The following is a 14,523-nucleotide window of genomic DNA, read 5'->3' as shown; positions in this document are numbered from 1 at the left end:
TCCACAGCACTCAGTAATAGATCTAACTTAACTGGCAGTTTTCTCTTTTACTCTTTCGTTGTGGAGATTCTTGCCATATTTGCCAATGACACACTTGATTCATTTATTTTTCATACAGACTAGCAATTCAGCCTCTATGAGAGACATTCTAATAATCTGGTCCCAAGTAACTAAAATAAGTTACTAAAGTAAATCAGTATTGGATGGAGATGCTATGTTTTTTCTGCAGAAGCATCTTTTTGGGCCTCCAGAAGCAGTAAAACCTAGATATGTATAAAGCTGTTGTTGTAGGGCTTTTTATATTGTTTTTATATTTGTTTTGTTTGTGTAATTTTAATTGCTGTGAGTTGTCCAGAGTCATACATTTGAAATGGGCAGTGTAGCAACGATGACACATGAGCATAATGCCTGTTACTGCCCGTGCTGCTGCATTTTGGACCAGCCATAGCTTCCTGATGATCTTCAAGGGCAGCCCCATGTAGAACACATTGAAATAGTCTAGTCACAAGGTGACTAGGGCATGAGTAACCGTCTGAAGGGCCTCCTGATTGAGGAACAGCACAACTGGCATGCATGATGAACCTGAGTAAAGGCCCTCATAGAAAAGTAGCTGCGAGCCCAGGAAGGTCCCCAAGTTATGCACCAGTTTAAATGGGGAAGTGCAATCCCATTCAAAACAATGAAAATGTCCCTGACCTGGGAGGGTGGGGGGAAGCCATAGCCAATCAGTTCTGTCAGGATTGAGCCAAAGCTTGTTCCTCCCCATCCAGACTGAAACAGCCTCCAGACTTTGGATTAGTACATTGAGTTTCACACACGCAGCCCAGGGTTGAGATGTACAGTTGGGTATCAACGTACTGATGATACTAAACCCTGAACTGACAGAAGACCTCACCCAATGATTTCATGTAGATGTTAAACAGGAGTAGGGAGACTGTTTAACCCAGTGGCACATATGAGGGGCTCTGGGCACGATCTCTCCTCTCCTATCAACACCAACTGGAAACTACCACTGAGGAAGGAGGTGAACCACTGGAGCCCAGTGCCTCCCACTCCTAACCCCTGTAGCTGGTTCAAAAGGATACTGCGGTCAACAGTGTCAAAAGCTGCTGAGAGATCAAGGAGCATTAGGACGGATGCAGCACCCCCATCCTGGTTCCACCAAAATTATAGACAAGCGCTGTCTCCATAATATGCTCCAATGCTGAGGGAGTGCATGGGAAGTTTCCTTATATCTTTCCTAGCTAGTTTTATTTGGGAAATTGTATTTTCCAGAAGACTTTGCTGCAAAGTAGCCACAGCATTCTCTAATGAGGCAAAGGCAACATGAATCTATTTTGATCCCATGGTCCAATTCACAGAGGTCACAGTATTTCTTGCCACCAATGGATAACTTCAAGTGAGCAGCAGCAGCAATAATAATAATAATAAACCACCTGACTGCATTTGATTTTAGATTTCATGTCCATTCTTTGACAATATTCTTTTGTGCTTTCAGAGAGCAAAGGTCATGTACAACATTTACCCCAATGACACCATAATATTTAAAATTACAAACGATGAAGAAAATATCTAGCTTTTGTAACAAAATTTATTTTTGTTCTGCAGATACAAATTCAAACATCAAACAAACAGACTGAGTGGAAAAATACTAGTAATCAACAATGAAATTTTTATCATTTAATAAATAGAACTTTGGCATTCAAAACTCTAGCTGTAAATGCTACTTTAAAAAAAGTTACAAAAAGAGGATAGGCAAGAATGTCAGGTCTAAAGACACGAGCCAGCCAGCGACTCTTTAAAAATAAAAATTAAAAAACAGCAACAATGCTGAATGCATTTTGATTTAAGTCATGACAACTCTATGTACACATGAGGTATTCTGAGTGGCTCAAAACTGAACCCAGCATTGAAAAACTACCAGCATTAGAAAACTGATCCAGTTTAATTGTGCTGTGCCTTGAAGGAGGGCCCCCTTTCCCCTTGCCTTTGCCACTGATTAACAATGATATACCTAATATATACAAAAGGAGGACATTCTGACTGAATTTCCTGCATATTCTCTACCATATAGAGTATAGCTGGTAAATACAGATCAGATTAAGTTTTCAAAGTTGACCTACAACCTTTAAAAAATATTTCTATTTTCAAAAGTATTTCTCACACATTTACAAGCTAAAGTCTCAAAATCAGAGGAAACAAAGTGCAAATCTTGATACTTTCATAGCTTTTAAAAAGGTTACTGTTTAAGCCATAAACAAAAAGGCACAGAGTTACAAAAAGATGGAAATAATACTGTAATGACTATTGATTTATTGATTGATTCAACTAATTTTGAATGTCCATTGTCTTTTTACAAAGTAGTAACTTTGCCTTCAATTTTTTTTTTGAAACACTAAACAAATCCAGAATATGGTGTCAGATCTCTTTTATGCTTGGAGTTACTTTTAAACACACATGGATTTACAGAAGCATTACTGAATAACGAATTTTGGGACTAGCTGAACTTAGCCCCTGTTTAAATTTTAGGCAGGTTGAAACTGATGTACACCTTACTTTGCATTTATGTTTCATCCTTTCATTCTCACTCTGGAATCTAGCAAGAAATAATCTTCCACCATTTTTCCTAAGGGGGTGGGAGGAGAATAAATTAAAAAAACAAGTTCACAGAGTAATCAAAGAGATAAAAATAATTTTGGTTCATTTATATTACTTTTTAAAAAATATCTCTATCCGTGGTGACTGATTATAGCAAACCTACTAAAACTTATCTACTGTGCTCATAACCTACATTTCAAAAACTTGAGTATTTAACACTAACTCTACCCTTATATAATGAGGAAGTATTATTGATTTGGGGATTACTGTCAGAGCTAAGTAAATGTCCAAATAGGATCACTGCCCTGCTTGGAAAAAATAAATAAATAAAAAAAATCAAATTTATACTACAGTACGAAATTTGAACACTGTACATATAAATGGCATATAAATAACAGCATTAAACCTGTATGAAAGCAACTTTCTCAGTTCCTTTTTGAGATACATTCTTGAATTATAGTAGTTACTGTGGAATGCCATCTACACAACTATAGAAATGCAGCCTCAAAATATGAAATACGTAATTTTTTGCCTTCATCTTTGCTGACAAACATATCTATGTTTTGTTTTTAGTAATACTTTTTCAGCCCTTTGGGATTATCTCCTGTATCTGTGGGAAAAGGTTGTCATGACTAAATCAACTTAGTAAGTAATGCCATTGTAAATCATTTTTTCTAAAAAGCTATTATTGTTAACCACTTTTCATAAAATGTGTTGAATGGGGCCATACACATATTCACTGAAAAAATTCATGCACATCTTATGCAGAACTCAAACTACTGAATAGCTATTGTAAACTGGTAAGTTCTTCAGCTACCAAAACTGCTATTACTAATAAAATAATACTGTGCATTTATGGCTCATTTAATTTTGTCCTTCTGCTTTTCAGTCTTTGGCTACCATCTTTGACTGATTTCACTTCACTAAGATACATAAAATTAACTACCAGTGCATAGAGCCTTCATTGGAGAACCAAATCTCTATATTTTAGATAGCCTACATATGAGCAGCTGCAGATACCTTCTCCCTGTTATCTAGCATCTGAGGATGAGTCTAGGTCCCCCCTTGCTTAAAGCAGGAACAAATGCTTTCCCTCAGCAGTATCCCTCAAATGCTTAGACAGATTTGTGATTCACTGCATACTCTTCTTACTGGCCAGTTTTCTGTTCTATAGGCCAAAATGTCAGAAACCACCACCTTTTGTAGTTGTTCCATGAATGTGTGAAAGGAAAATAGGGTCATAGCTACTGGTCATAATTCCCAACACTATGTGTTTGCTGGTACTGTAAACAAGGCCACGCAGATGTACAGCCACAGGCCTTCTCTAAAACACTGGGGATCCTTGTCAGCGAGTACTCATCGGAGTCTCCTCTATTCAACCAATGAATGGCAGCCACTGAGGGTTGTTGACAATAGAAATGCAGCTGGAAGGCATGCTACACCTTCATATTTTCACTGGATATGAGTGGAAAGATGGGATGAGCACTAAAGCAAGTCTCCAAAAGTGCTGTAGAGTATTGGCTTTATTTTTAATAAATTGCCCAGTGAAGTTGTATCTATGTATTCACAAGAATACATACATGCACATTAAAATGAAATAATTATATTACCTTTGTTAAACAAATTACCTCATTATTTTTGTTGATGTATTAATTTTATATATTGTATCCTCTACAGCAGTGTTTTTCAAACTTGGCAGCTTTAAGATGTGCGGACTTCAACTCCCAGATTTCCCCAGTCAGCATGCTGGGAGTTGAAGTCCACACGTCTTGAAGTTGCCAAATATGAAAAACATTGCTTTACAGCATATTAGGAGGCATTTCTTATGACACAATTCTTATTTCTAGAACAAAAATATTGACTTTTAAAAATAAGGATTGTAAAATAATTTGTCAAAACTATTTTTTTTAAAAAAGCATTATTTTAAAAAGTTCATAAAACACGTATACGGTACGAATATATTTGAAACTGTTAAGCTACAGAGGTTAAACAAATGTCTGGGCAAGGATCAAAAGTATCAGGTATCTGGGATAATCTCTCAAAAATTAGCTCTTCCTTGAGTACTGAATGATTGTCTATTCAGAGTAAAAGTGGAGATATAACACCATGATGTTATAATGTAGCCAAATCCGATGGGTTGTTAAAGGAAAGCGAAACAATTCAGCTAACTAGTGAATTAAAATCGGTTATGTGCAACCAATGTAAAAATGAAATTTCTTGACAATTATGTCAAAAATCTACTTCCACAAACTGCTTTTATCTTAAATCTGTGGAAGATTCTTTCTTAACAGTAAAATAATGCTGCCGTTCCAAATTATTTGCAAGATACAAGGTCAAGTAGAATATGAAATGGAAACATTTAGAATCATAAAATGACACTTGTGCTTCTTAACAGCACAGAATAGTAAGAAAGTCAGTTTTGCTCTCAGTTGTTCATTGTTCAGAAAGTGAATCAGCTAATTATTTTTGATCACCCCTTCATCTGCATAGATACGAATTTAAAGTTACCATTGTAAGATTAAGTACAGCTCAATTTTATTTCTTAGTAATTCTTTTGGGATTGTAACCTTAGTATTTTAAATTCAGGCCTCAGTCAGCAGGTTTAAGGATCTTTACCCTTACTAGCTGCTTCTATGTAATATTTACAAATGTGCATTTAAACCACTGAGCAATAGTTAAGTTCAATATCAAAATAAATTTCCACAGATAGTAGCCAGCACAGAGTAGGAATAAACTCTTATTTAAATAAATATAGCTTTGAAAAGGTCAACTTTTTTAAAACTGCCTCATATACAAATAAAATTTAAATGTAACTCACACAAAATGTGAAAAAATCAGTCTAAAATCAATGTTTAAAAATTGCTTAAGGAAAAATACTAATGTAAGAAATTGAAAATGGTAATCCATTTAATGTATGTTCTTGCTCTTTAAGCAGCAACTTTTGGCAAGACTAAAGTTATGAACATTATGGCATCTATAACTACCTATGAGCATCATGTATCTTACTCAGCCTCTTCTTTTTTCAAAGAAGGTGTTTCATTTTTTTCAGAGTAGATTGTCAGAAAAAAGTAGCATCAGGCTTGGCTTGACAAAAATGGTGTATAAACTCTTAACACAGAAAAATACATAAACCTGGATTACCAAGTGGCATACCTTTAATTCAGGCATTTTAACACTGCTGATTTCATCCCAATCTTCTTCTCACAGTAAGAGGAATTTAAGCTTATTTGCCTGAATAGTCAAGAACTGTTTTCACATAAGGTTTTTATGCCAATTGTGACCTAATTTCGGAGCAAATATATTATAATTATTCATCAAGATCTGCTGTTTCAGATCGCCAGAAGAAATCAGGTTTCGTTAAGGCTTTTTATTTTTCTGTCTGGAATTCAAACATTCACATTCAGAAGAAACTGCCAAATTTGAAACAAAGAGTAAATATTTATTTATTAAGAAGATGTCGACTTACTGTTTTTGATTTTTAAAAATCTTTTATCAAAACCAATTTTTTCAAGCTAATTAATGCAAGAGAGGTTAATAGTTGATGACTAAATTCTAAGTTTGAATCCCTTCCTTTTCTGAAATGTGAATGTTTTTTTCATCTTTTTTCGCCTTTTGTATTACACAAGAACTGCAGAATGAAACAATCATTACCAAACTGGGAAGACAACCTTTAAGGAGCGTATAATCTTTACCTAGTGTGCCCCAAACCATCGGTGCTGCCTGCATCCAAAAAAACTTTGCTATGCCTCTTCTGTGTCTTCATCCACAGTTCTAATACCTGCAAATAGCCAAGCAAATCCACCTACATTTGTCATGAAGATTCTCAGTCCTGATCTTCTACCCTAAAGCTTGCTGAACCGCCATTATGGTGCCCTCTTCTGGAATTCCATTTTTACTCCAAAAACATTGTATTTTCTTTATAGGCATAACAAAGGAAATAAAAACCATTTTCAAAAGAAACACATTATTCACAGCTTTGACCTACATTCAGTAGTTTTGAAGAAATTGGATTTTTCTTGCAGCATGTAATGAACTATGCACAAATGTATGAAACCTTTTCATCTGGCACAGAATTTGCTTTCCAGTATTGTTTTCAACAGAAACACGAGGAACTAAAACCAGAGCAGCATTTAATAACTTAGTTGTTACTGTGAGGCCAAGCCTGTCATCACTGTGTAATGCAATTTTCTCCCATATCCTGAGCATAGCAGTCTGAAATTATAGTCCTCAGTTCATCAATATCTTTCCGTAACTGACAAATCTCTGAGAGCTTCTTTGAGAGAGTTTCTGCACTGTGGTGCTTCTCATCCTCAGACGAAAAGTTCATTGCTGTTGAAGAAGAACCAGGGCTAGAAGTTAAATAAGTCACCAGTTCAAAGCAACCAATTATAACTGAGCTAGCATTTATGTTGATGTTTTACAGAAAAATTATGTGAATGTTTCACTTTCTTGACAAAACGTGTCTTCTTACGATAGCTTTAAAGAAAAATATATTGTAGAGAAGAGAGTCAACTTTTTGTTTTTGTATTGTTTTCCACCTACTAAAAACAATATAGATAGAAGGCTGAGTTCTTAGGAAAGCCATTTCAATCAAAGAGTACTCTTTTGGGGGGGGGTTGTTTTCCTTTCTGTCAGAATTAGAAGTTAACTTGAAGAAAAGTTGACAATAAAACCCAGTTCAGGCAGTCACCAGAACATGTGACCGAAATGGCATAAAGAAATGGGACCCTAATAAAGTCTACTTTGGGGAAATTTGGGGAGTTCTACTCACTCAAATGAAAATACTAGAACTTCTTGCTCCTTAGGCTTTTTAAAATAGCTAAAACGAGAGCATGATACTCTGAGGCAAAAATCTAGCAGTGGCACTACATGCTGCCTGTTTCAAAGAACCAATTTTCAGCGTGACTTCACTAAAAGTGCTACGTTCTAAAGGGTTCCCACAGATGCAGATGGAACTTACTGGATGACTGCTTGGAGACCACAAAGATCATACAACTTATGCTGTGAAAAAGCTGCAGGGAGCCCAATGTCACAAAATTAGCACTATTTTTATATTTAATTCTCAAACATAACTGAACAGTTTTGAATTGCAATTATAGAAAATGAGCATTCCACATACATACCTTGTCTTCCAATTTCAGATGACTTAAGACATGTATTTGTTAGTATTTTACCTAACTGGGAAATGTACATCAATCTGGAGCCACCCATTCCTCTCTCACTAACATCCCTAGATTTTCCTTTCGCAGTGCCAAAAGGTACAGTAGACATCCCCGTCTGCATCACTTACATTGGATTCCGAGCAGCAAGGACAGGTTAGGTTCCTTGCCCTGAGCTCTGTGAGTAAGAATACTGCAAAGTGCTTTCAAGTCAAACAGACAGTGAGACATCTCCATGAATAACTGATCTGCCACAGGTAACTTTTCAGCCACTGGTTGTCTGGACTGCTCCATCTGATGAATCTGTTCTCTCAAACTTGCATTTTCTTCCATAAATCTTTGGTTCTTCGTTAAAACAAGATGAAAATAAAAGAAGAAAAATTATTTTATTCACTTGCTTTATTTACAGAAAAATTCTAATTGAAAATAGGCATCTGAAAATTGATTTGTTTATATTTTATTCTGAGGGAACTCTGCATTCAAGGGCACGAACCAGATGCTGATATGAAAGCTGTGAGGAAACAGAAGGCCAGAGCGGTGGACATTACATGTTCACGTTACAATATGTTTTGATAGAACAAATGTCCAGATTGTCACATATGAGGCATAGTGTCAGAAAACAAACTATATTTGGCTGATGATCTAACACAGTATCAACATATTTTTGTTATCTTATACAGATAAACAAAATACAGGTAGTCCTTATTTAATGATCACTTGTTCAGTGACTGTTCAAAGTTATGATGGCATTGAACGAGGAGACTTACGATTGGTCCTTGTAGTCGCAGCCGTTGCAGCATCCCCTGTCACGTGATTGCAATCCAGGCGCTTGGCAACTGGCTTACAATTACAATGGTTGCAGCATCCTGCAGTCACACAATCACCATTTGCACCTTCACTGCCAGCTTCCAACAAGCAAAGTCAATAGGGAAGCCAGCAGGAGGTTGCAAATGGCAATCATGTGACATAGCACCTAACAACTGCATGGGATTTGCTTAACAACGGCAACTGCCACAAATGCTGTTGTAAGTCAGCACAGTCACATGACATCACGCTTTATGACCATGTTGCTTAGTGATGGAGTTGCTGGTCCCAATTACTGTCATTAAGAGGACTACCTGTACATCCTTCTCTTTCTGCACAAAGCAAAACATGCCTCCCTTTTCGCATCCATATTGGAGAAGAGAGGTTAAAAAAAGAATTGCCTACAGTTTAGGATCCTGAAAACAAAAGCCTCTTTGAGTATGCATGCTTAGCAGTGTAGTTCTTTAGTTCCTAGTCTATACACAAAAAAAAGTCCTGCTGCACAATATAAGTTCCAATATTCAGCATTTTATTATGAGCAAGAGAAGCTCCTATACCGTCAAGTTAATGACTAACTGATAATTAGTGATAATGCTGTCCAGTCACCTCTTCTGACTGAAAATGTAAGGACTGAAACCAGGCAGGGTTTTGTTTGTTTCAGACAGCAAATCAATCTGTCACCACTAGCTATTGGTCCATCAGAGACATTCCAGTTACAGTAAGATGTTCATCAGTGTCTCTGGTTCCTGTCTAGTACTTATGTTTCTGAAAAAGCACTGGCACTTGCGAGTTGGGAAATTCTTTCACAATTCACTCACAATGTATGAAAAAGAAGGCAGACTGGTAAATTTGATTCAAAGGATGATCTCAGAAACTTACTTCAAGAAGTACCTCCTTTAACTGCTGTATACTCTTTTCCTTTTCTTCAAGTTCATTTTTTTGTTTCTGAATTGTCAGTTTTCCTTGCAAAAGCTTTTCTTGCATAGACTGGGGGGAAATGGGAAAATTACCTTTACCTATGTTATATAAATAAATCAGTAATTCTAAAATTTTCAGCACTGTATTTTCCTTGTTGATTTATGATTGATAGTGAAAGTACTCAGAGCCCCTGTGTACTAATATATAAATGAAAAATCCCCTTATGTCTCTCTCTTCCCCATAACAGCTCTACTGCAGGAATGGGGAGCATTCAGGTTCAGCCTTTGCTCAGCAGTGAACCTCACCATCAAACAAGGAGATCAATCTCCCTTCTTAGATTCTCCTTCTTGAAGGAAAAAGCAGAACTCAGCAACTTCACCATGATACATTTTAGAGTATCTGCCAACTAACACGGCACTTCTTTGGGCCTGCTGATGCCTTTACCTTGCCCACCAAAATCTAACATTTTATGTAATTTCATTATAGCTATCAAAAACATTCAGGAAAAAAAACACAGAGAAAGCAATAAAAAGACTCAAACAGTATTTAAATTTGCTATTGCCAAGTAATTATGAGTCAGTCCAATGAAATGCTTGACATGATGGGGAAGCTGGCCGCACTAGACAACTGGCACTTCAGTGATTTTGATTTAATTCTTTGTCTAGCCTTCAATGCAAAAAAGGTGGAAAAAAAGAATCCAATAGTCCTGATATTTCAGTGAACTGAAGGCTACATGCTTTGCTAAAGTCTTTCTGAAGAGTAGAATTTTCAGAATCGTTTAAAAACACACATAGGGCCATTATAAAACTTCTTTTAATCTCTAAGCAGCTGCTGATAGAATAGCAGCTGTTACTAGATGATGGACTGAGCTATACCCAGGATATCTGAAGTACTGATCAGGGGAAAACAGTACTTGCTTTAGAATTTGAAGAAACAAGAACCAGTATCTCTGCAGCTATCTCAAGATTACCAGATCACCTAAGTTTTGATCTATCATTTTCAGGTTATCAAGGACCGGAGGGAGGAGATACATATTCCTTGGTCAACAGTTGGAGAATGACTACACTGTAAGCAAAGATTCAGACATGGAGGATTTTAAACAGACTTTCTCTGACTTCCACTGAGATTTTAAACAGATTCTTTCTGATTCCTGTCAAGTTTTTATGCAAGGCATTCAGGACACTGTGGAAAATATGTCTAAAACGTGTCATCTGGTTGGGGATGTCGTGAATGAAACTGAGGAATTTAACAACGATAGAAATGTCTCTTCTAAGAGTGAGATCGGGACTTCTGTTGAAATGCTGGATGAAGATTGGACAGTCAAGTTGGAGAATGTTAAGGGAGAGAGCGAGTTGCAAGCTGTAAAGTGAAATTCATCTTCTGGTGGAACTCCATGGAAAAGAAGGGGTTATTGTGTATGGGAGGTCTCCTGAAGAGAAGTCAGAGTTTTTGAAGGGGCCAGTTGGGCTGTTTGATTTTTTTAAGAAAAAAGCTCTGTGCGCATTGTGGGGATATGTAAATGCTCTGGTTTATATTGTAGTGGGATAAGGGTTTAAGAATATTTATCTGGATTGCTTTTAGGGTTTGGCTGATTTCGTTTATCTTTAACGATCTGGATTAAGATTATTATGGTATAATAAAAAAATAAATGTCTGGTTTTGGGTTTAATATGATTAAGATTATTAAAATTGTTGTATTATCAAGTACAATGGCAGGCTATTTATATTTTTTTTAGTTTGATCTTTATTATAGTAGACAGGAATGTATAGAGTAGTAGTAAGAAGGAAATAATTAAATAAATGTTATCTTTGGGGGGGGAAGTTGATTAGGAGGTGTGTGTGTGTGTGTATTATATATATATATATATATATATATATATATATATATATATATCTTTTAATATAAGGGGAGGGAGCAACTGTATTTAGCGATTTTTATAATGTGCCAATGGAATGATTTACAGAAATAATGTGGTTTTGGTTTAGTATAGAGTAAGGGATTGATTATGGAAAACTTGTATATCCTTGCTGTTAAAAGTTGGAAGTCACCTCTTTTTGTAATTTTGAAAAAAAAAATCTTTTGTGTTTCTACACTTCTTTTTTCTTTTTTTTCTTGGTAGTTCTTTGTTCTTTTGTAGCTTTTATCTTTGCTTGAAACTTAATAAAATTCTTATAAAAAAAGAGCAATATTTTGTGTGAACATTTGCTACTTCTCTCAGCAGAGCTCTCATTTTTCCTATGGAGAAGGTAGCATGCAGGAAGATGACCATATAAGGTCAGAACCCTGCAGGTCACTGGTGAATTAATGTGGGGCAGACGGATCAGAACCATGCAACCAACAATCGCAGATATACAAAACTGTTTACCACAGATAAATTCTGCACTGAGTAATCGACTTTATTTATTTATTTACATTTATAAGTTTGCCCAACTCAACACTGATTCCGGGCAGTGTATAGATTAAAAATAGAGACAATGCTTCAAAACTTGGACAGACTTTCAAGATTCTCTTACACCTTACAACAATAAAGTATCATACAGGTAGTCCTTGACTTATGACCATTTATTTAGTGACTGTTCAAAGTTACGACAGTGCTGAGAAAAGTGACTTACAACCAGTCCTTGCACTTATGACTGTTGCAGCATCCCCACGGTCATGTGATCAAAATTTGGGTGCTTGGCAACCAGCATGTATTTACGATGGTTGCAGCATCCTGGGGTCATGTGACCGCTATTTGCAACCTTCCCAGCTGGCTTCCGACAAGCAGAATCTATGGGGAACCATGTGATTCACTTAACGACCGCTACTAAAAATGTAAAATTGGGTGCAGTCAAGTGATGCCTCGCTTAACGACTGCACCACTAAACAATGAATTTTCCGGTCCCTATTGTGGGCATAAATCAAGGACTACCTGTACCTGGAATCCCCGCAGTGTCTTTTTCTTAACCTGGCCTACCCCAATCTTAAAAGTCTTTCCAGACTTTTATTCATCCCATCTTATCCTAAACAAATTCAAGATGGAGAGCAGACATGCTCTAATTGAAACAGACACTGCATATCAGATGGCCAGACCTATCCCAGAGCTTCAGGACAAAAATCAGGTTTTCAGAGATTGTTCAAAGACTTGCAGGTTAGGGGCAGTCCAATCTTCTAGTAGGATGCTATTCCAGGCACCATAACAGAGAAGGCACGCTTCCTAAGCCCCATCAAATCACACAGTTTAATTGATAGGACCCAAAGTATGCCAACTGTGTGAACGGGTTGGACAAACACTACAAGAGCCAGACTCTCTCTCAGACAGACAGGCCCTGTGCCACAAAGACCTTTATAAGTGATAACCAGAACCCTGAATTGCATGTGGAAACTCACTAGTAGCCAGTTCAGCTCGTGTAACAGAGTTGTTACATAGGCATACTCATAACTGCTCATGCAGATGTATTCTGACCCAGCTTTAGCTTCTGAGTGGTCTGTAAGGGCAGTCCCATATGGAGTGCACTGCAATAATCAACACATGAGCGACCTTGAGAAGGGACTTCCGGTCCTGGAAAGGGTGCAACTGGTGCAACAGATGGATCTGTTTAAAGGACGTTCTGATAACAGCTGCCACCTGCTTTTTCAGCAGGAATGCTGAGTTCAGGAGGATTCCCAAATTGCGCACCAGTTCTGTAAAGGGAAGTGTAACTCCACTCAGAGCCAAATATGGAAAATTGCCAGCACTGGAAGAATCAGTACCCATATCTAGTCGGTCTTGTCAGGGTTGAGTTTAAAAGCCTGTTCGTTTCCATCCAGACCTGAAACCACTCCAGTCATTGAGACATGACCTTAATGGCATCACTTGGTTGACCAGAGGTCAAGATATACACTGAGTGTCATCAGCATACTGATGATACCTGATGCCATGTTGATGGACGACCTCAGCTAGCAGTTCCATGTAGATGTTAAAACAGGAGAGGCGAGAACATAAAGGAACTTTGGGCTGGACCTCTCCCCACCTGTCAGCAACTGGAACTGGCCATAGGGAAAGAAGGTTTATCCATTTTATTTATCAACTGTAGGTACACAGAACTGTAGATAAGAAAGTCCATCTGTACTGTGAACAAAAGAGGACTAAATTCCTCTACTCTTGGCATGTTGCCCTAATACAACTTTGCAACAGCCTTGCCTGTTTTTCTTCTGATAGAAGAACAGAGCTCACCCCCTTCCCTGTACGTCTAGTGCATTACTGATCATCTCTGAAGAATAAGACTGCTGGACTTGGGGTAAAGATCATCTGTTTAGACTGTACTTCTGGGAAGGGATAAAATTAGTTGAAAAATGACTAGGAATTTAAAATAGAATTCTACTGCACTACAACTAAAACTGCTGTTCAACAAAATCTGTTCCAGACATACTATTTTTTAACAAATCATAACCAGTACCCATTTTATGTAATCATGACTAGCCCAAAGGAATGCTTTAATGTTTTGTCTTCCTTTATTAAAGACTTGATAAAGCCTCACACTCTGAGATACTCTGGGACAGAAGCCCAACTGCCAGGCCTACAGCTCATTTCATATCAAAGGTCTTTTCTGGCCTTGAAAGCATCAAATTTGGCATCCACCCCTGTTCCTCTCCCCTTTACTATGTATGAATTAATTGCTTATCATTCCCTCATAGCTGAACAACAAATAGCCTGGATTGCACAAGGATTGTCAAGTACTGCCAACACTTCTTCCCATCCCTGCATAGTACCCTGCAACAAGGCAGAGTTTGTACTATGGGAATCTCAACAGTCCAGCTTTCAACACTTCTCAAAAAGGAAAGAGGGAAAGAAAAATGAAACATATTTACTCCTATAGAAATTGTCACTTCCTTGAAGAATGTTTCTTTTTCTTAATTAGTTCTTTTCACGAGGTCCTTCCTTCCTTCCCTCCTGCTATGTCTGCAGCTGGATATGAAGTCTAGTTCCTAGTGTTACTAGCATACCCCTGCCTATTTCTACTGGTGTTCCAGGACCATGCTTTACTTCTGTTTCAAACGTCCACTTGCTCTATTTACTCTGAGT

At 37.3% G+C, this 14,523-nt stretch overlaps 1 protein-coding gene across 1 annotated transcript in view; it reads right to left on the bottom strand.

The window, feature by feature from the left end:
- Nucleotides 1-6,106: 6,106 nt before the first annotated feature.
- CEP85L (centrosomal protein 85 like) overlaps nt 6,107-14,523 on the bottom strand; it is a 109,671-nt gene continuing 101,254 nt past the window's right edge. Inside the window, exons 11-13 of the mRNA XM_063310693.1 lie at nt 9,441-9,548; nt 7,889-8,102; nt 6,107-6,927 (exon numbers count right to left, since the gene is read on the bottom strand). Coding sequence (XP_063166763.1) covers nt 6,767-6,927; nt 7,889-8,102; nt 9,441-9,548 — 483 coding nt within the window. The 3' untranslated portion in view covers nt 6,107-6,766. The remainder of the gene's footprint in view (nt 6,928-7,888; nt 8,103-9,440; nt 9,549-14,523) is intronic.

The sequence above is a fragment of the Candoia aspera genome, chromosome 1 (genome assembly GCF_035149785.1).
Source record: "Candoia aspera isolate rCanAsp1 chromosome 1, rCanAsp1.hap2, whole genome shotgun sequence".
NCBI classification, from domain to species: Eukaryota; Metazoa; Chordata; class Lepidosauria; order Squamata; family Boidae; genus Candoia; species Candoia aspera.
The sequence above is the reverse complement of the archived record's forward strand: the minus strand, read 5'-3'. Positions and strand labels throughout refer to the sequence as shown.